Below are 21,497 nucleotides of genomic sequence, written 5' to 3' on the forward strand. Positions count from 1 at the left end.
ATTATAAGAAAATAGAGGCTGGACACAGTGGTTCACACCTGTAATCCCAATACTTTGGGAGGCCAAAGTGGGTGGATCTCTTGAGTCCAGGAGTTTAAGACCAACCCGAATGACATGGCGAAACCCCATCTCTACAAAAAATACAAAAATTAGCCAGGCGTGGTGGCACTTGCTTGTATTCTCAGCTACTTGGGAGACTGAGGCAGGAGAATCACTTGAACCCGAGAGGCGGAGGTTGCAGTGAGCCGAGATAGTGCCACTGCACTCCACCCTGGGCAATAGTTTGAAACCCCATCTCAAAAAACAAAAATCTATGAAAATAGAGATGCACAGATTTATGTACAAGATTGATGATCACAGTAGTTTTCTTATAAAGTTAGAAAACAACCCAAATTTTCCACAATAGAGCATTGTTTAACTGAATTGTGGTACACCCGTTAGATAGAATACTATGCAGCCCTTTGAAATAATGCTTTAAACGAATAATGTATGGGAAAAATTGAGATTTTTAAAAAAATACAGGCTATAAAAGTTTATAATAGTGGAGTTCATTGGAAAATATTTTGAAGGATTTATACTACCAAAATACAAATAGCAGCTCTCTGGGTAATGGGGTTATACAGATGATTTTTATGTTCATCATATGATTGCATATTTATTTGCACATTCCTTTTTTTATTTGCAAATTATGGAAGAGACATGCTTATCACAAAAATACAGATACAGAAATGTGACTGAAAAGGGAAATCCCCCACGGCTTTCTCAGTCCCATATAGAGCTTTGGTTTTTGCATAAAGCATGTATAGCTTTAACCCTATTTATAACGTGTTTTTCACTTCACCTTGAAGACCTTTGCAAGTATTAATCTCATTTAGAGATTATCCATATTGTAGCTTACCATAATTTATTTAACTGTTTTCCTATGGGTATACATTTAGGATTTCCTGTTTTCCTATATTCCATATAATGAGCTATGAAAGAGTGTGAGAGGTGGGGAGGGTGGAAAAATTTGTGAACATGTGAAAGTATTTCTGCAGGTTGGATTCCTAGATGTGGAATGACTGAGCAGGGTGTGAGCATTTACAATTAAAGATAAACCAGGCCAGGCATGGTGGCTCACACCTGTAATCCCAGCACTTTGGGAGGCTGAGGCAGGAGAATCTCTTGAGCCCAGGAGTTCGAGACCAGCCTGGGCAAGATAGCAAAACCTTGTTTCTACACAAAATAGAAAAATTAGCTGGACATAGTGGCATGTGCCTGTAATCTCAGCTACTCAGGAGGCTGAAGTGGGAGGATCGCTTGAGCCCAGGAGGTAGAGGCTGCAGTGAGCCGAGATCACATGACTGCACTCCAGCCTGGGTGACAGAGCAAGACTCTGTCTCAAAAAAAAAAAAAAAAAAAAAAGATAAACCAAATTCCCCCTCAGAAGTACACTAAAAATGTATTTCTCTTATAATGAGATAAAACTATGAAAGGAGTTCAGGCTGCTGTTGAAGGACATGGCCCCTCCATTTGACTAGAAGGTGTGGAGTCAAAGCTGCTTTCAAGGTCTCTTGGGTTCTCTGAGAAGAGTCATGTCCCCATTGAATAAATATACTACCAGGACCGAGTGGGCTTGTCTGGAGTGTTCCTGATGAGAACCATCTTAATATTCTTTCTCTCTCTTCCTATGGACTAGGCAGGAGCTGATCTCACATCTGCAGGTAGTAACAAATTGCTCTTTTGCGTGAGTGGCAGCCTCCCTCATTCTAAAGGCCAAAGCAGCAGGCCTGTTCTTGCTGATTCCCAAGTGCCAGCCATGTCAGCACATTCTATCCCCGCTGAGGCTGTCATGCTGGGCAGCTCACCCACCAGGAGAGGAACTTTCCGACTCTTTTTGGCATTGTCTCACGAATTACAGAAGCCCCCTTTCGATCATGTTTTGAAGCCCCTTGTCCTATCACTAAGATAAATGAATGCTGGTGTTTCTAGGTAGCCTCTAGCTTTATGTTGCTTTGGGTAGTGTAGTGATTATTTTTATGTATAAGTTCTTAACGCTAGAGCTCTCTTTGAGCATGATTAAGGAATGTGCTTTCGCCTTAACAAGTTCTATGTTGGAGATGCAGGTTGGAGGTTGATCCTGAACACCTTAAGTGGATGCTTTTTTATTCTGGAAGGAGAACTGTCTGGAAATAAAATTCCTTATATCTAATGGTATTTCTTAAATGCCGTTTCAACTAATGGCATTTGGAGCAATGATTGTACAAAACAGAGACTTTATTATTTCTGGAGTCTTGAGCATGACAAACCTAGGCCATTTTTAATTGACTTTTAAAAATGTACCCTTAGATGGAAAATTCATATTCTACTTATTTTATAAGTCAGCAAACATCTATTAAGCATCTGCTACTTAACAGCCAGCCTCGAGACCCAGAACTAGGAGTCATGGACAAAAGCATTTGACATGGTTTTAAAAGGAAGGAAAGAAATCTAAACTGTAATGTTCCCAAAGAAAAGTGCAGGTAATTGAGCAAGCCTTTAGATGGCTCCTAGAGAATGTTGTTTAAACTGAAAAAAAAAAATAAAAATACCCACTATATAAAAGGTGTTTGCCTTTTCTTGAGATTTGGGGTGAAAAGGTTGAATTCATAAGGCTGTTTATATAACTAATCATGCCATTTTGTACAAGATAAACTGAGCACCCGGCTAGTTCCTCGAGCCCCATTAAAATGACAATAAAGGAGCCAGGCGCAATGGCTCACGCCTGTAATCCCAGCACTTTGGGAGGCCGATGTGGGCGGATCACTTGAGGTCAGGAGTTTGAGACCAGCCTGGCCAACATGGTGAAACCCTGTCTCTACTAAAAATACAAAAATTAGCTGGGCATGATGGCATGTTTCTTTAGTCCCAGCTACTAGGGAGGCTGAGGCAAGATAATTGCTTGAACCTGGGAGGCGGAGGTTGCAGTGAGCTGAAATTGTGCCACTGCACTCCAGCCTGGGCGACAGAGCAAGACTCCATCTCAAAAAAAAAAAAAAAAAAGAGGAAAAAAAGAAATAAAAATAAAATGACGATAAAGGAATCCAAAGAAAAGCAGCAAAGGAAAGCAGAGGAGCTCATTAGTGGACCAGTGCCTTAGTCCATTTAGGCTGCTATAACAAAAATACCAGAGACCAAGTGGCTTCAGCAACCATTTCTCATGGTTCTGGAGGCTGGGACATCCAAGATCACGGTTCCTGGAGATTTGGTGTCTAGTGAGGACCCACCTTCTGATTCATACCTGGCTTCTCACTGTTTCCTTCCATGGGGGAAGGAGCGAGGGAGCTCTCCGGAGTTTCTTTAAATGGGCATTAATCCCATCCATAAGGGCTCTGCCCTCAAAACCTAATCACCTCTCACAGGCCCCATCTCCTAATACCATCATATCAAGGGTTACATTTCAACATAGAATTTGGGGGAGACACACACAAACATTCCGTCCATAAGAGCCATGAATCCCAACTTTTGAAAGAGGGTCACTAGATGGAAGTATGCTGATTGGTGGGACAGAGCAGAAGCAGCCACAGAGGAGGAGGCTGCAGCAGAGGTGGCAACCCGGTTTGCCGAAGATTGTCCTGGAGGGACTCTGGGGGCAGGGCCAGGTGGTGCAATGGACTGGAATGGGAAGGGAAGGCAGAGGGTAGGGTTAACTGAAAGCTGGTCTAAGAAAGAGCATGGAGGGATGACGGGAGGCAGCTGTACTCTGGCCGGGTTCAGCCTGCCAACAGGCAACTAAGTATTTTGTTCGAGAACAACCTAGGAAGAACTAGGGCTTTTCATGTGAGTGTTGTTACCCTACAGCAAAGCCCTGTTCGTTTAAGCATTTGGGGGCCTCTCTGCTCAGAGGCCCGTTTACTACCTGCTCATCCTCAAGCCCAGTTGAAAAGTCTTGACCAGGTCCAGAGAGCTCTAAGTCAGGCTTCCCACTTAATGGAGAGCCCCGGGGGGATATGAACGCCAGCTGCCTCATACAATGAATCCGGTTCTTCATTCTCAAACAGGAATATTGCAACCAAGATATATCAGACCTTCAGCAAAAGCCAGCAGCAAGAACCAAACCTAACTGGCATTAAACTTATCAGCTCTACTGTTACTGCCAGAAACCCCCCTTTTGAAATTCTGAGAGAAAATCATTTCAAACCTAGAATTCTCTATCTAGCCAAACCTTTAATCAAATAGATCAGAGGTGTAAAGATTGACAGATGTGTCTCCCATGCATCCCTTTCTGAGGTAGGTTACCTGACTGACTTGATGTTATGTATAATATGCATCTAAGAAAGGGGAAAACATTCTAGAACTTCAATCGAAAACAACTTTAGGATGATGGCTATGCAGCATGTTTGCAAAGCAATTGATTCTAATTTGAAAAATCTTGAAGAATGGACTGGATACCATGCAGTAGGTATGGAAGTTGGAAGTAGGTATGGAAGCTGGAAGTAGGTATGGAAACTGGAAGTAGGTATGGAAGCTTCCAGTAAGCTGGAAGATCTTAGCGAAATGGCATGGACCAACTATGAAGCAACCCAAAAAGGGTAGCATGATGTTGACCAGTTGGAGGAGTATAAAGAAACTCCATTTCGAATTCATTAAGACTCTCCAGCGCTCTCCCTCTCCCTCTCCCTCTCCCTCTCCCTCTCCCTCTCCCTCTCCCTCTCCCGCTCCCGCTCCCTCTCCCTCTCCCTCTCCCTCTCCCTCTCCCCTCTCCCCTCTCCCCTCTCCCCTCTCCCCTCTCCCCTCTTTCCACGGTCTCCCTCTGATGCCGAGCCGAAGCTGGACGGTACTGCTGCCATCTCAGCTCACTGCAACCTCCCTGCCTGATTCTCCTGCCTCTGCCTGCCGAGTGCCTGCGATTGCAGGCGCGCACCGCCCCGCCTGACTGGTTTTCGTATTTTTTTGGTGGAGACGCGGTTTCGCTGTGTTGGCTGGGCTGGTCTCCAGCTCCTAACCGCGAGTGATCAGCCAGCCTCGGCCTCCCGAGGTGCCGGGATTGCAGACAGAGTCTGGTTAACTCAGTGCTCAATGGTGCCCAGGCTGGAGTGCAGTGGCGTGATCTTGGCCCACTACAACCACCTCCCAGCCGCCTGCCTTGGCCTCCCAAAGTGCCGAGATTGCAGCCTCTGCCCGGCTGCCGCCCCGTCTGGGAAGTGAGGAGCGTCTCCGCCTGGCCGCCCATCGTCCGGGATGTGAGGAGCCCCTCTGCCTGGCTGCCCAGTCTGGAAAGTGAGGAGCGTCTCTGCCCGGCCGCCATCCCATCTAGGAAACAAGGAGCGCCTCTTCCCAGCCGCCATCACATCTGGGAAGTGAGGAGCCTCTCTGCCCGGCCGCCCATCGTCTGAGATGTGGGGAGCACCTCTGCCCTGCCGCCCAGTCCAGGATGTGAGGAACGTCTCTGCCCGGCCGCCCCGTCTGAGAAGTGAGGAGACCCGCTGCCTGGCAACCGCCCCGTCTGAGAAGTGAGGAGCCCCTCCGCCCGGCAGCCACCCCGCCCAAGAAGTGAGGAGCCCCTCCGCCCAGCAGCCACCCCGTCTGGGAAGTGAGGAGCGTCTCCGCCTGGCAGCCACCTCGTCCGGGAGGGAGGTGGAGGGATCAGCCCCCCGCCCGGCCAGCCACCCTGTCCGGGAGGTGAGGGGCGCCTCTGCCCGGCCACCCCTACTGGGAAGTGAGGAGCCCCTCTGCGCGGCCAGCCGCTCCGTCCGGGAGGGAGGTGGGGGGGTCAGCCCCCCGCCCGGCCAGCCAACCCGTCCAGGAGGGAGGTGGGGGGGGGTCAGTCCCCCGCCCGGCCAGCCGCCCCGTCCGGGAGGGAGGTGGGGGGGCCAGCCCCCCGCCCGGCGAGCCGCCCCGTCCGGAAGGGAGGTGGGGGGGTTAGCCCACCGCCCAGCCTGCCGCCCTGTCCAGGAGGGAGGTGGGGGTTCGGCCCCCCGCCTGGCCGGCCACCCGGTCCGAGAGGTGAGGGGCGCCTCTGCCCGGCCGCCCCTACTGGGAAGTGAGGAGCCCCTCTGCCCGGCCAGCCGCCCCGTCCGGAAGGGAGGTGGGGGGGTCAGCCCCCCGCCCGGCCAGCCACCCCGTCCGGAAGGGAGGTGGGGGGGTCAACCCCCCGCCTGGCCAGCCGCCGCGTCCGGGAGGTGAGGGGCACCTCTGCCCGGCCGCCCCTACTGGGAAGTGAGGAGCCCCCCCCGCCCGGCCAGCCGCCCCGTCCGGGAGGGAGGTGGGGGAGCCAGCCCCCCGCCTGGCGAGCCGCCCCGTCCGGAAGGGAGGTGGGGGGGTTAGCCCACCGCCCAGCCTGCCGCCCTGTCCAGGAGGGAGGTGGGGGTTCGGCCCCCCGCCTGGCTGGCCACCCGGTCCGAGAGGTGAGGGGCGCCTCTGCCCGGCCAGCCGCTCTGTCCGGGAGGGAGGTGGGGGGGTCAACCCCCCGCCTGGCCAGCCGCCCCGTCCGGGAGGTGAGGGGCACCTCTGCCCGGCCGCCCCTACTGGGAAGTGAGGAGCCCCCCCCGCCCGGCCAGCCGCCCCGTCCGGGAGGGAGGTGGGGGGGTCAGCCCCCCGCCAAGCAAGCCGCCCCGTCCGGGAGGTGAGGGGCGCCTCTGCCCGGCCGCCCCTACTGGGAAGTGAGGAGCCCCTCAGCCCGGCCAGCCGCCCCGTCCGGGAGGGAGGTGGGGGGGTCAGCCCACCGCCCAGCCTGCCACCCTGTCCGGGAGGGAGGTGGGGGGTCAGCCCCCCGCCTGGCCAGCCGCCCCGTCCGGGAGGGAGGTGGGGGGGGTCAGCCCACTGCCCAGCCTGCCGCCCTGTCCAGGAGGGAGGTGAGGGTTCAGCCCCCCGCCTGGCCAGCCGCCCCATCCGGGAGGTGAGGGGCGCCTCTGCCCGGCCGCCCCTACTGGGAAGTGAGGAGCCCCTCTGCCCGGCCAGCCGCCCCGACCAGGAGGGAGGTGGGGGGGGTCAGCCCCCTGCCCGGCCAGCCACCCCGTCCGGGAGGTGAGGGGCACCTCTGCCCGGCCGCCCCTACTGGGAGGTGGGGAGCCCCTCTGCCCGGCCACCACCCCGGCTTGGGGGTGTACCCAACAGCTCATTGAGGACGGGTCATGATGACAATGGCGGTTTTGTGGAATGGAAAGGGGGGAAAGGTGGGGAAAAGATTGAGAAATCGGATGGTTGCCGTGTCTGTGTAGAAAGAGGTAGACATGGGAGACTTTTCATTTTGTTCTGTACTAAGAAAAAATTCTTCTGCCTTGGGATCCTGTTGATCTGTGACCCTACCCCCAACCCTGTGCTCTCTGAAACATGTGCTGTATCCACTCAGGGTTGAATGGATTAAGGGCAGTGCAAGATGTGCTTTGTTAAACAGTTGCTTGAAGGCAGCATGCTCGTTAAGAGCCATCACCACTCCCTAATCTCAAGTACCCAGGGACACAAACACTGCGGAAGGCCGCAGGGTCCTCTGCCTAGGGAAACCAGAGAACTTTGTTCACTTGCTTATCTGCTGACCTTCCCTCCACTATTGTCCTGTAACCCTACCAAATCCCCCTCTGGGAGAAACACCCAAGAATGATCAATAAAAAAAATAAAAATAAAAAAAAATAAAAAAAATAAAAAAAAAAAAAAGAAACTCCATTTCATGTTAAGGCTGGGAACATTCTCCTCCAAGGGACACATGAATCATTGTCATTGCATTAATAGGGAAGAAAATGTCTAGGTACACTGTTGTGATTGTTCTACAGTGATCAATATTTACATAGTTATAATGTCACCAACACTTGATTTTCTACTTTCTTAAAAGAACCTATAGGCAATTTACAGCATCCCTAATGCGGGTTACAGAACAGAATGTAAATATTACCAACCCAGAGACTACAGCAGAAGTAGTAAAGAGTGGCTGCCTCTGGGTTCAGACTGAAGGATGAGATAGGAAAGGGGGAAGGACTTTTGTTTTTCTTCTTTTGTTAAATTTTTAAGCCGTTTACATGTATTACTAAGTGATTTTAAAAATAACTGCTCAGGCCAGGCACGGTGGCTCACGCCTGCAATCCCAGCACTTTGGGAGGCCGAGGAGGGCAAACACCTGAGGTCGGGAGTTCGAGACCAGCCTGTCCAACATGGCAAAACCCCGTCTCTACTAAAAATACAAAAATTAGCCAGGAGTGGCGGCGCACACCTGTAATCCCAGACACTCAGGAGGCTGAGGCAGGAGAATCGCTTGAACCCGGGAGGTGGAGGTTGCAGTGAGCCGAGATGGCACCACTGCACTCCAGCCTGGGCAACAGAGTGAGACTCTGTCTCAAAAAATAAATAAATACAAATAAAAATAATTGCTCTTTGAAGAGTTCGGGATTTAGAATCAAAAGCTCTTTGTTCAGGTGTCTGGTTTCGGTGCCACTTCTGGGACCACGGGCAAGTCACACAGGCTTCCCAAAGCCTGTTTCCACACCTCTAAACACCACCACCCCTCTAGGAGCCAGGAAGTGTTGTCAGGAGGAGTCAATTGAATAATGTATGTGAAAGCTCTGTGTAGACTGCTAAGAATCAAGCAAATGTGAACTCTAATTTGTATTATTGTTAATTACTTTATTAGAGGAAGTAGCTGGTTGAAATTACAGCATTCTACCTGAGAGAGTTCATGTAGTTTCAATCTCTTAAGTGATTTTGGGTCATGAGGAGGAGGAAGGACTATGTTTTTGAGCATCTGCTCTGTACCACACACTGTTCTTATTGCTTGACCTGGGTTTTGGTGTTTCTCAGATTGTCTTCAGACGATCCATGGTGCAAGGGGAAAAGATCATAGGTCTCTAGGGGTTTATGTGCTAGCTGCTTGAGAAAAAGTTATGTGAACCTTACATTCTATGCTATAAGATGCCTTGTTTGTCATAATTTAACAAAATTGAACACTGCCATTTAGTCCAGTTCACCAGCCCCTTTTTTTCCTGTTGCTCCACATTCCCCCGTGGAATTCCCCCTGGGGTCAGTGGCAGAAGGTAGCCCCCAGTTTGAAAAACACCAAGTGATATCTGACTGGCCTTCTGTAATACTCAGGATGTTATGGCATAGGTGATAATATTCCAATTCTGCTCAACAAAGTTTCAAAGAGATTGAGTGATTTATCCAAGGTCACATAGCTGGTAAGTGAAGGAACTGGGTGTCACCCCAGGTTTGTTTGATTCTAAAGCATATGCTTTTGCTCAGCCCTGCCTTTAGAGGTGGAAACTCAAATTAGCCTTTTATAGAACTCTGTTTTACACACTTGGAAAATAGAATGCAAACATCATTCTTGAATTTCTCCTACTTTGGGTCCTTATTGATTGATGGTTTTGTCTCTGTTTTCAGCCAAAGCGCCAGACAAACCTATTCAGGTGGTTTATGTGCCCTCACATCTGTTTCATATGCTATTTGAGTTGTTCAAGGTAAGTGGAATTTTAAAAACGTGGAAAGAAGTCTTCATTTTAAATTACTTTGATTCAGGGCATAATGGATTCATTAGATTAGCATAAGAAAAAGGTTTTGCATAACCATTTTAAAAATTCTATTTCTGATATCCTGTGGGTTTTATAATTTGTACACTGTGAGATGAGAAATTGCTGTGTACACTATAGTTTTTGTGAATATTAGTACATATTGATTTTGAAGCCTAATTGCACTTTAGTGATTTTATGTAAAATCCATACTGTTTTTTCTTTAGTTATGAGATTAGAGATGCTTTTTAGTTTCAAACCTGGCAAAGGCTTTATTGGTGATAGCCAGATCAAAATAAAAACATGTTTATACATATTTATGCTTCTGAAAATTAACCACACTGGTACATTAGTGGTTGTTCCAGTCCTGAGAGATCCTGCAACCCTTTTATAAAATATTTGAATCAATTCAGAAGATCCAAGAGAGGCAGAGGAGAAAGATGTAGATGAGCTGGACCAAAAGAACCACCCCTCCCCCCCACCAAATTCTTTAGAGTCTGCAACTTAAGCTGTTGCTTTTGTTAATCAGTAGCTAATGACATTTACAGTAGCAGTATTACAGGCACAAGGCATTTGAGCTAAAATTTCATTTCTTCCAATGCGTGAAACACTAAATTGAACACCTGAAAAATCAGTTATGCTGATTTGCTTCCAAAAATTAGAATGTTACTGATGTAACGCTTTAAGGTTGAAATGGGCATTCAGTTGTGAACTTTCTCTTCAGCAGCTGTGGCTTTTTCAGAATTTCTTTTTAACCAATATTTCTTCTACTTTTTTCAGCCAAATGATTAATTTTTGTGGGAAGCATGCATCCTTTCAGTTTTTCTGCCTTCTTTAGAGAAAAGGTGCTCTATAAATGCAGACTGATAAATAGGATTTAAAGTGCACAAATCAGCCTCTGCATAGCCTCATTACATGCGATAAAAACATTCCTCTGGGTTGAGTTGAATAATTTAAATACCGTAAAGCGAAAAAAAAAAGAGGAAGAAGAAGAAGGAAAGAAAAATAAATATTTAGCATGTTGGATGAGGCTAAAACTAGGTGAAAAACAAAGTGTCAGGAAATTTTTCCTTGATTTGAGCACGTTTAGCTAAGCTCTTTAGAGGGAAAAATGCCATAAAAATCCAACTAATATTTGCCCCAAAAAAGGGTTGTTGGGTGTAAGTCATCTTGCGCTTCTTTCTCTTTAAAAATTGTGGTTTGTGATTCGGCAGTATGATTAATAAAAAGATCTTATTATTTTAGAACTCAATGAGAGCGACAGTTGAACTCTATGAAGACAGAAAAGAGGGCTACCCTGCTGTTAAAACCCTCGTTACTTTGGGTAAAGAAGACTTATCCATTAAGGTAACTGTTTTATGTGCATGTATACTTTAATTATCAGTTGTGATTTAATAGTATCTAGACATTGAAAAATCAGAGGGAAGGAAATTGACATTTATCGAGTGTCCTATTTGTAAGTTCTATGCTAGATCCTTGGCTTAAGTTACCTTATTTAAACTTCATTAGAACCTTGTTATTCAGGGAGTTGAACAAGACCTCAACACCAAGCCTGTTGGATCCCACTGTACCATTCGGCCTCCTTTATTTTACACTGTTCACAAAGGAACCTTATGTCACTGGGGGATTCAAAGTCCTTGTACATTGTAGAGTAATCTGCTATGTACTTTATTTAATGAACCCATTGCCTCCTACTAAGTATAGATCAACTTCTTTGTTTTGATTGTTAACATTTTGAACATTGCAGATCAGTGACCTGGGTGGTGGTGTCCCACTTCGAAAAATAGATCGTCTTTTTAACTACATGTATTCGACTGCTCCTAGACCCAGCCTGGAGCCTACCAGAGCTGCCCCTTTGGTAAGCATCTGAAACTGCTGCTGAAGGAAAGATCATAAACACAGGAAGGGGCTCAGAGGGAGCTGCCTCTCTCCCCAGGTTGTCACATTAGTGTAGTTGATTTAGAAGGTTGCCTGTATTATGGTTTGGAGGAGGGAGAATTTTTTTGCCTTGGCTACTTTCTTTGTGAATCCTTTGGACTTCAATTTCCTCTCTGATTTGTGTCTAAGAAACACTCCTAGCTGAGTGCCTCATTCCCATATACAGAGAAAAAGTACCTCATTGTGGTAAGACTGCTACTGGAGCACCATTTTCCACTTTGTGCTACCCTTGGAAGGGGTGGAAGTTGCCAGTGGGTGAGCAAAGGGACAGTACTGAATGCATAGCTGCCGCTTGGTCCTGCACACTCTGGCATGCGTACCACAGAGGCGCGAATCACCTAGTGCCTTGGAATCTCCACTGTCAAATTTGTTTACATAATTAAAATGTTAAATTATGAAAACATTAAATTTTTATATTAAATAACATTAGCATGAAACATATAGGTGGTGTATGCATTTTCAGAGCCCTTTCTGTCTCACTCTGGAAATAACCTTCAGCCCTGTTAAGGCAGTGAGAAAAGCCACTGGTTACCATGGTAGCATTTAGATCCTGGTAGGGCCACACTTGCTTCCCCTGCTGAGTGTTTCTAATTGACAAACAACAATTGAACCCTTTGTCATTAAACACAGCAACATATCTATCAGTCTGCAAAATGGTTCAGGGTATAAATTAAGTTTCATTTTAAAGTCCTACCTGACTGATAAGCACATAAGATTATATTTTATTTGTATGAATAAAATAAAACACTTTGCATCATTTATTTGAGACAGAGTTTGTTAACTCAGCATGTTGGAAATAGGAAATCATTTATATAGGAGTCGAGAAAATTCATGAAAGATCACATTTGAGAGGCGTTGCCTTGACTAGGCTCTGGCATGCACTTAAATACACATCAAAAGGAAAAAAGGCACCACAAACAAATCTAGCACCTTCCCCAGTTGTTTAAAAGAAATATAGATTGTCTCTTCCAGGTCTTAAAATAGCATCTTAAGGATAGCTGTTATGTCATAGGTTTTTTTTCTTATTGAAACTGAGGACTTGTAAGAGACCTTTAACAATTACGCATGCGCACTCCCATTGTATAGATGAGGAAATGAGGAAATGACCTTGTCCAAAGTCATTGAACTAATTAACTGCAGAGCTGGTGCTGGCCATGTCTGTGTTCTTTCCAGTGTACTACGTGGCCTCTCCTTTTGAAGAAATGCTTCTGCTAGTGGCTCTCCCAGTTAGGAAACTGGCCTGTAATTCTAGCACTTTGGGAGGCCAAGGCAGGTGGATCACTGAAGGTCAGGAGTTCGAGACCAGCCTGGCCAACATGGTGAAACCCTGTCTCTACTAAAAATACATGAAAATAGCCGGGAGCAGTGGCGCATGCTTGTAATCCCAGCTATTCAGGAGGCTGAGGCACAAGAATGGCTTGAATCTGGGAGGTGGAGATTGCAGTGAGCCTATATCATGCCACTGCACTCCAGCCTGGGCGAAAGAGCGAGACTCTGCCTCAAAAAAAAAAAAAAAAGAAAAAGAAACTGTCTTCAGCTTTAAAGTGGGCACATGGATATGTACTACTAGAAAACATAATTTCCTCATTGAGCAACTTACACTTTTACACCTTTTACACCTCTGTGCCTTTACATGTGCATTTCTGTTTGAGAATATCCACCCAGCGAACTCCTGCTGATCCTTTGACACTCTGGGAAACCTTTCCTGAACCTCAGCAAATCCGAGGTCCAGACCCCTCCTCTGCATTCTTTGGGAGTCTGGGCTTATACTCACATCTGCATTGGCCTCGGAGTTCTCGGCTCTTCTGTGTTGAACATGAGGGCAGGCTCTGGGCCTTGCTTGAACATAGGAGGCAGATTTGCTCACATCTCTTCCTAGAGTGAGCTAGTTTCTTTGCTGTGGTTACCTGAGTCACTACTATAAATATCTCATCTTCACTACTGGACATATTCAGCAAGTCCCAAAGCCCTTAAATAATGGGGTACGTTCTTTTACCCCCTGCCCTTTCAGTTAGACCCTACCCTGAGGGAAGGTATCAAGGAGAGATGTTAGAAAATGGCAGAAATCTGTGTAACTTCATAAAATTGCTGCTCCTAGTAGCCATAGTACCAGCTTCGATTTATTTAGTTTTACTGTGTTAGGCACTGTGCCAAGATTTTATACTTGTTATATTATTTAATCCTTGTAGCAGCTCTGAGGTCAGTTTTTTATCATATGTTCAGATGAAAACATGGTCTCAAAGAGGTTGAGTAAACTGCTCAGAGTCGCACAGAAAGTGGATTTCAACTGGGTCTATCTGAGTCTAAGGCCCATGTGACTCTGTGCACGTGGTCCCCTGCCCTCCTTCCTTAACCTTGTTCATAGATTTAACCAGAAGTGAGGAAGCTTGGTGTTACATCTCATTCCCCACCCTGCCACTACCACCACAAATGGTATTACATTTAGTTTCGATTCTTACTGTACTTGCCCATAGAACACCTGTTATTGACAGTCAGGATTCCTTGACATAGAGATATAGGAGGGTACTGAAAATTTTTTTAATCTCTAAAAATACCTGAACTACAATATACCAAAATATTCTCACATTCCCGGAACCTTAGTAGTTGCCTCTCAGAAAATTGTTTTCCTTTCCATGTTCTCGTCTTGTTACTGGTAGATTTGTACTCAGCACTGCGCTATTGATTTTCACTCGCAAAAGCAAGGAAATCTGATCATGGGACTTTGAAATGATGTGGTTTAGTTTTGTCATCAGGTCACATTCCACTTGATTTGGAATGTGCTTTTTTTTTTTTTTTTTTTTTTGTAGGGGTGGAGTCTTGCTCTGTCGCCCAGGCTGGAGTGCAGTGGCGCCATCTCAGCTCACTGCAACCTCCACCTCCTGGGTTCAGGCGATTCTCCTGCCTCAGCCTCCTGAGTAGCTGGGACTACAGTCTCCCACTACCTCGCCCAGCTAATTTTTGTAGTAGGGATGGGGTTTCGCCATGTTGGCCAGGCTGATCATGAATTCCTGACCTCAAGTGATCCACCTGCCTCAGCCTCCCAAAGTGCTGGGATTACAGGCGTGAGCCACTGTGCCCGGCCTTGGAATGTGCTTTTAAAAAAATGATAAAATTTTGCTTTAAAATGCCAAAAAAGCATTAGTCAAAAATTAGAATATTTCTATTATTATCCAAACATATAAGACATGTTTTTGCAGGGTGAAAATAAAGAGGTTGTTTGCCATAGAGGATATACATCATTGTAAAGGTTGAGTCAGTAATTTATTTGATTTAAATCTGAATCAAGAATTTATTTTAACCTCCTCTGAATGGTCATCATATAAAATGTGTTAGCATTTGTGCCTGTCTCACTGTATTAATTTTCCTTTCTCAATAGGCTGGATTTGGTTATGGTTTGCCAATTTCCCGTCTGTATGCTAGATATTTTCAAGGAGATCTGAAACTGTATTCCATGGAAGGAGTGGGTACTGATGCTGTCATTTATTTGAAGGTACTGCATTTTATTTGTTAGTATGAGGCATCTTTGCTTTTTAAAGCTGTAAGTTCTAATCGCTGATTGAGAACAGCACTGTATCATCTCTTAGATTCATCTCAGATTTACTTCACTTTCCCATGAAAACCATGTTATGCCTCATGCTTGATTCTATGCTCAGATAAAGCAAAATATGAAACGTGGAGGTATAGAAATTAAAATACTGATTTTGGCCGGGCGTGGTGGCACATGCCTGTAATCTCAGGACTTTGGGAGGCTGAGGTGGGTGGATCACCTGAGGTCAGGAGTTCGAGACCAGCCTGGCCAACATGGTGAAACCCCATGTCTACTAAAAGTACAAAAAATTAGCTGATGTGGTGGTGCACGCCTGTAGTCCCAGCTACTCAGGAGGCTGAGGCAGGAGAGTCATTTGAACCCGGGAGGCAGAGGTTGCAGTGAGCCAAGATGGTGCCACTGCACTCCAGCCTGGGCGCCAGAATGAGACTCCGTCTCAAAAGAGAAAAAAAAATTAAAATACTGATTTTTAAAACCGTAATTTTAAATTGTGACTTAAAAAACTACATGCCTATTGAAAGGTCTGATCTAAAAGAAGGCAGATTTTCATAAACTGAAGTATTTTGGTCTTTTGTTTTAAAAACTCACTGGCTTTCCCAAAGCTACAAGAATTCAGTAATCATAATATGGTTATGTAAAAGATTCATTTAATAACAAACTTCTCTGTAACACAGTTTTTCTTATTCATTGGTGATAATTGGACTTTTATTTCTAAACTCTAGAATATTTGTAACATTTTTTTGAATAGGTAATATAGGCACATAATAAAAATTTAAAAGCTACAAAAGGAAAAATGAAGTCTCTCCTCTCACTGGCCCTAAACCGCCAGTTCTGTTCAGCGAAGGTCACCACCGGTCTCAGTGTCTTACGGATCCTCCTAGACTTGATTCTACATTTATAAATATGGGAAAAATAGAATTTTTCCCACATAAATGAAATTTCAGCACCTTCTTATTTTTTTTACTTTCCGATCTGTCTTAGAGATCTTTCCAGATCCATTTATGTAGAACTGGCTCATTCTTTTAAACAGTGGCATAACATGCCACTGTGGGTCAAGCATCCCTAACCCAAGAATCTGCAATCCAAAATGCTTGAAAATCTGGAACTTTTTGAGCGCCAACGTGATGCTTGCTCAAAGGTCAAGCTTAAAGGAAATGCTTATTGGAGCACCCCAGATTTCAGATTTTCAGATTAGGGATGCTTAACAGGTAAGCACAATGCAAATATTCCAAAATCGGAAAAAATCAGAACTACTTCTGGTCCCAAGCATTTCTTTCTTTCTTTTCTTTTTTTTTCTTTCTTTCTTTTTCTTTTTTTTTTTTTTTTTGAGATAGAGTCTCGCTCTGTCACCCAGGCTGGAGTGCAGTACTGCCATCTCGGCTCACTGCAACCTCTGCCTCCTGGGTTCAAGCCATCCTCCTGCCTCAGCCTCCTGAGTAGCTGGGATTACAGGTGTGAGCCACCACACCCGGCTAATTTTTTGTATTTTTAGTAGAGACAGGGTTTCACCATGTTGGCCAGGCTGGTCTCGAACTCCTGACCTCAGGTGATCCACCTGCCTCAGCCTCCCAAAGTGCTGGGATTACAGGTGTGAGCCACTGTGCCCGGCCTGTTCCCAGGCATTTCAAAGGGATACTCAACCTATGTATGTGATACCAGAATTTAACCAGTTATTGGGAGTACTTATCTTAGATGCCCATGCATCTAAGTAATGTGATATTTAATATACTTGATGGTGTGTGTTTATAAACCTGGGATGCATGAGACTGTATCTCTTCCTGGGCCCTTTGTGAGACCAGTCACCAGGTATAGTCAAAACAGTTGAGCATCTCAAAGCAGTATGAGCTGAATTAAAATATGTTTTGTTCTGGTCATGTGTATTTCAGTTCTGATTTTGAATGAGCAAATGTTTTCATTCCTTTAAAAAAGCTTTAATGTTTTCCTGGCCAGTCTAAGTAAACTACTAAGGTGTAATTTTAATATCATTTTGAAACTATGTATTAAGGTTTCTGATGTTTTAAATAATAAAATTTGGGTTACTATTTCACTTGAGAAAAATGACACTGTGGACCTTTGGTGTATATTTTTGTTTCTCCAATAGGCTCTTTCAAGTGAGTCATTTGAGAGACTTCCAGTTTTTAATAAGTCCGCATGGCGCCATTACAAGACCACGCCTGAAGCCGATGATTGGAGCAATCCCAGCAGTGAACCCAGGGATGCTTCAAAATACAAAGCGAAACAGTAATATACCACCTTGATTTCCATTACAAAGTATCTGATTTGTCTGAATAAAGGTGTCCCACTCACTGTTCCAGGAATTCTTGCAGTGTAGAGGTATTCACAACAGCGAGCAGGGATTTGGCCTGCCATCAATTTTATTTGAAAAGCAATTAAGTTTGCAGTTTGTCATCATAAACGTTGTAGGTTGAAACTGAAAAATAAGTTAAAATGATCAATCAAGATAAAAGGTGATCTATCCATCCAATGGAATATTATTTGGCCTTAAAAAGGAAGGACATTCTGATATGTGCTACAACATGGGTGAATCTTGAAGTCATTATGCTAAGTGAAATAAGCCAGACATAAAAGGACAAATACTATGATTCCACTTACGTGAAGTACCTAGAGTAGTCAAATGCAGAGACACAAAGTGGAAGGGAGGTTGCCAGGGGCTAGCGACGAAGATGGAATGGGGAGTCATTGTTTCATGGGTACAAAGTTTCAGGTGGAAAGATGAAAAACTTCTGGAGATGGATGGTGGCGATGCTTGCACAACAGCGTGAATGTACTCAATGCCACTGAACTGTACATGTAGCAATGGTTAAGATGGTAAGTTCTGGGCTGGGTGTGGTGGCTCACGCCTGTAATCCCAACACTTTGGGAGGCTGAGGCTGGATGATCTCTTGAAGCCAGGAGTTCAAGACCAGCCTAGGCAACATAGTGAGACCTCCGTCTCAGCAAAAAATTTAAAAAGGTAAAATTAGCCGTGTGTGGTGGTTTGTGTCTGTAGTCCTAGCTACTCAGGAAGCTGAGGCGGGAGGATCACTTGAGCCCAGGACTTCCAGGCTGTAGTGAGCTATGATTCGCACCACTGCTGGGGGTGCGTGGGGGACAGAATAAGACCGTGTCTCAAATAAGAAAAAGGTGGTAAGTTCTATGTTATGTATAGCTTATCACAATAAAAAATGTAAACATTATAAAGGAAAAGTTATCAATCACAGAACAAGTTTCACTGTTTTATGGTAATAAGGAAAATAATCTGTAGTTTTCTTCTGACTATGTACCCTTAAGCTTCAACTCTACTAGCAACAGTGGGGTTCTGCTTCATTTAACTTAAAATAATCCTGTATTAACAAAAAAGCAGTATATGTGCATTATAAAAAATAAGAAAACATTGGCTGGGCGCAGTGGCTCACGCCAGTAACCCCAGCACTTTGAGAGGCCGAGGTGGGTGGATCACTTGAAGTCAGGAGTTGGAGACCAGCCAGGCCAATATGGTGAAACTCTGTCTCTACTAAAAATACAAAAATTAGCCGGGTGTGGTGGCACACGCCTGTAATTCCAGCTACTTGAGAGGCTGAAGCAGGAGAATTGCTTGAACCCAGGAGACAGAGGTTGCAGTGAGCCAAGATAGTACCACTGCACTCCAGCCTGGGCGATAGAGCTAGACTCCATCTCAAAAAAAAAAAAAAAAGAAGAAGAAGAAGAAGAAAGAAAACATAAGTAAGCCAAAAAAGAAGGAGACACCTCTGTGTTCCCAAAACCCAGAGATTGCCACTGCTATAGCTTCGTGTATATTCTTCCAGATATTTTGCCATTTGTGTATATATGTATTTTTTTTGCAAATGAGATTACACTATTCATACTATTTTACAACCTGCTTTTGTTTCATTTAACCATCCCATCTTTCCATGTCAATGATCATTCACTGCAACCTCTGCCTCCTGGCTTCAAGTGATTCTCATTCCTCAGCCACCTGAGTAGCTGGGATTACAGGCGTGGGCCACCATGCCTGGCTAATTTTTATATTTTTAGTAGAGACAGGGTTTTGCCATGTTGTCCATGCTGGTCAAAAAAAAAAAAAGAAAGAAAGAAAAGAAGGAAGGAAAGGAAGGAAAAGAAGGAAGGAAAGGAAGGAAAAGAAGGAAAGGAAGGAAGGAAAGGGAAGGGGAAGGGAGGGGAGGGGAGGGGAGGGAAGGGAAGGAAAGGAAAGGAAAGAGCTAATGGAGCATTTTTTGCTAGAATATCCATAAGCACTGTTGCAGAATTACACTATGAGACCCATGACATCTCATTGACCCACCATTAGTGATGTTATGATTGAGCATAGTTTAGGTGATGGCTGGCTGATCCCTCTGAGTTATAGTTATTTTTCCCTTTTTCACTAGAAAATAATCTGTGTGGTGTTATTTTGGCACTATGCAAATGTATACTTACCCATCAGCTGTTCACCTAATGGTTTTTACCCCAATTGATCATTTCAGCCTGTGTTAAAATTAACACAGTAATTTTATTTGGGTTTATAAAAGAATGTTTTTTTTTTTAAATCATTCCTTTGTCAATTATTCTCCTATAAAGTAAAGCTCTTCCTCATCAAATAAGGCCATTTAGGTATTTTGAAGTACAGTTCCTCTGGTAACTGTTTAACTCCTTCCTTTTAAATTTAAAGGGACAATTAAATTCCCTTCAAGTTACCAATTTTCCAGGTAAGAAATATGTTAAAAGCCACCTTAAATGGTTAACAAATGAGTTTATGGCTTTGTCTTTTTTAGTGTTATAGTAGATTTTGTTACTTTGATATGTTTTAATTGGCACTTATTTTATTGAAGCATAACATATAGTAATAGTAAAGTGCACACATCTTAAGTTTACAGCTTTTTTTTTTACATCTGTATTTCCTCTACCCCCAAAGACTCCTTTCTAGTCAAACACTTCTCCCTCCCTCCTCCACCATATAATTGCTTTTCTAACTCTATCACCATAGGTTCTCTTCTTGAATTTACAAGGAACACATAGTCTATACCCTTTTTGTGTCTGGCTTTATGTGAGATTCATCCATGTTATTGCATGTAACAGTCATTTTCCTTTTTGATGCTTGAATTGACATACCTTTGGCCAATGAGAGCTATTTCCAGCTGGATCCTTAGTGTTCTATTGCCAAAACTCATTAATCTTTGAAAGCTTTTCTTGCCCAAGATGATATCCTAGATTCATCTTATACCTTCTGTGCCTGTGTCCTAGAATCAACTGTTTCCCTCAAGGAGTCTTGTTTCCTTTCTTTTCTTTTTTTTTTTTTTTTTTTGAGACAGAGTCTCACTCTGTCACCCAGGTTGGAGTGCAATGGCGCAATCTCAGCTCACTGCAGCTCCACCTCCTGGGTTCAAGCGATTCTCATGTCTCAGCCTCCCAAGTAGCTGGGACTACAGGCATGAGCCACCACGCCTGGCTATTTTTTTTTTTTTTTGTATTTTTAGTAGAGTTGGGGTTTCGCCATGTTGGCCAGGCTGGTCTTGAACTCCTGACCTCAGGTGATCTGCCTGCCTCGGCCTCCCAAAGTGCTGGGATTACAGGCATAAGCCACTGCACCCAGCCCTGTTTCTTTTTAATCAGTATTAGAGATGCTAATCTGATAATTGGGGATGCTTGTTATACCTTTTTTAGGCCCTTTTCCTTGACAGACAGAGCTATAAAATATAGCTATATTTAAAATATATTTTAAATCATAAGTTCATATTGATATTTTATTCTATTTTAACATTGTAATGTTTCTCCCCAATATATTTTAATTGTATATATTTCTTATTATCCTGAAAACCTTGATTTTTAACATCTTTAACACAATGCAACAGAAAGATATTTGTACACAAATACAGTTTATATAGCTTTGCAGTATTGTACCATTTAGTAGCATTGGTCTTCTCTGACAAGTGTTATAAATGATATCCATATGGATGTTTATTTTTTTCTATGGAAGTGTCATGGTGGACTGCTACGCAATATTGCTGGACTGGCCACTCATCTCAAGTGATGAAGTTTAGAGAAGTTTGGTTTGTGGAAACAAACATACTTACTCTCACCATTCCCGGCCAAGTTTAAGCTAAATCAGCTTGAAATACCTGGATCATATCAATTTCTGTCGATTCCATTTTCAGTCTGTATGTAAGTCAAATAGAATGTTGAGCATCGTTGTGACCAGTTGATTCAAACTGCTCAAACTATTGCTCTGATATGTGGAGTAATTTGAGTAGTGCAGAAGCCATCTTTAGAAAAAGGTTTGGTTGTAAAAAGGTGGCTTTAATTGAATATTATTTTAAAGGCAATTTTTAAACTGAGGTTTAAACTAAGGTTTAAATTTTAAACTGAAGGTTGTATGCTGATTAAGTATTAGTCTTAACTTCTAATATATTATTAGGTGAACAAATTTAAGCAGAAAGCAGTTCTTACAATTTTAAAACGCTTAGCCTGACAGTTAAAATTGTTAAACCATACAAATAATCGGTAGAGATTTGGGGAAAGACTTTAGTAAGTATGGTAAATTCACTAGGTATTTATACATGAGA

At 44.2% G+C, this 21,497-nt stretch overlaps 1 protein-coding gene across 1 annotated transcript in view; it reads left to right on the forward strand.

Moving 5' to 3' along the window:
* PDK3 (pyruvate dehydrogenase kinase 3) overlaps positions 1-21,497 on the forward strand; it is an 88,249-nt gene that overhangs the window by 54,681 nt on the left and 12,071 nt on the right. The window contains exons 7-11 of the mRNA XM_019019508.4: positions 9,328-9,404; positions 10,698-10,799; positions 11,200-11,310; positions 14,767-14,880; positions 17,039-17,178. Coding sequence (XP_018875053.1) covers positions 9,328-9,404; positions 10,698-10,799; positions 11,200-11,310; positions 14,767-14,880; positions 17,039-17,178 — 544 coding nt within the window. The remainder of the gene's footprint in view (positions 1-9,327; positions 9,405-10,697; positions 10,800-11,199; positions 11,311-14,766; positions 14,881-17,038; positions 17,179-21,497) is intronic.

Source organism: Gorilla gorilla, chromosome X (genome assembly GCF_029281585.2).
Source record: "Gorilla gorilla gorilla isolate KB3781 chromosome X, NHGRI_mGorGor1-v2.1_pri, whole genome shotgun sequence".
Lineage (NCBI taxonomy): Eukaryota > Metazoa > Chordata > Mammalia > Primates > Hominidae > Gorilla > Gorilla gorilla.